At 70.7% G+C, this 215-nt stretch overlaps 1 protein-coding gene across 1 annotated transcript in view; it reads right to left on the bottom strand.

The window, feature by feature from the left end:
* The window catches only part of GMPPB (GDP-mannose pyrophosphorylase B), a gene marked incomplete at both ends in the record, with an annotated part of 850 nt that extends 705 nt beyond the window's left edge, over nucleotides 1–145 (bottom strand). The window contains one exon of the mRNA XM_009697990.1: nucleotides 21–145. Coding sequence (XP_009696292.1) covers nucleotides 21–145 — 125 coding nt within the window. The remainder of the gene's footprint in view (nucleotides 1–20) is intronic.
* Between the last annotated feature and the right edge of the window lie 70 nt (nucleotides 146–215).

Below are 215 nucleotides of genomic sequence, written 5' to 3'. Positions count from 1 at the left end.
CAGCACAGGGGGGGCAGCGCAGGCAAGACACCCCCAATGCTGCCTGCACCATGTGCACGGCCTTACCCTGCAGCTCCATGGCGTAGAGCTGCCCCTCCTGCGCCATGGCCGGGAAGATCTCCTTCTCGATGGAGGTGGGGCGCAGCTGCGAGGACGGGGTGCAGGGCTGAGCAGGGGGCCCAGCCCCCCAGCCCAGCCCAGCCCAGCCCAGCCCA

Source organism: Cariama cristata, unplaced genomic scaffold (genome assembly GCF_000690535.1).
Source record: "Cariama cristata isolate BGI_N322 unplaced genomic scaffold, ASM69053v1 scaffold38383, whole genome shotgun sequence".
Classification (NCBI taxonomy): Eukaryota; Metazoa; Chordata; class Aves; order Cariamiformes; family Cariamidae; genus Cariama; species Cariama cristata.
Note: the sequence above shows the minus strand (reverse complement) of the source record. Positions and strands in the feature narration are given on the sequence as shown.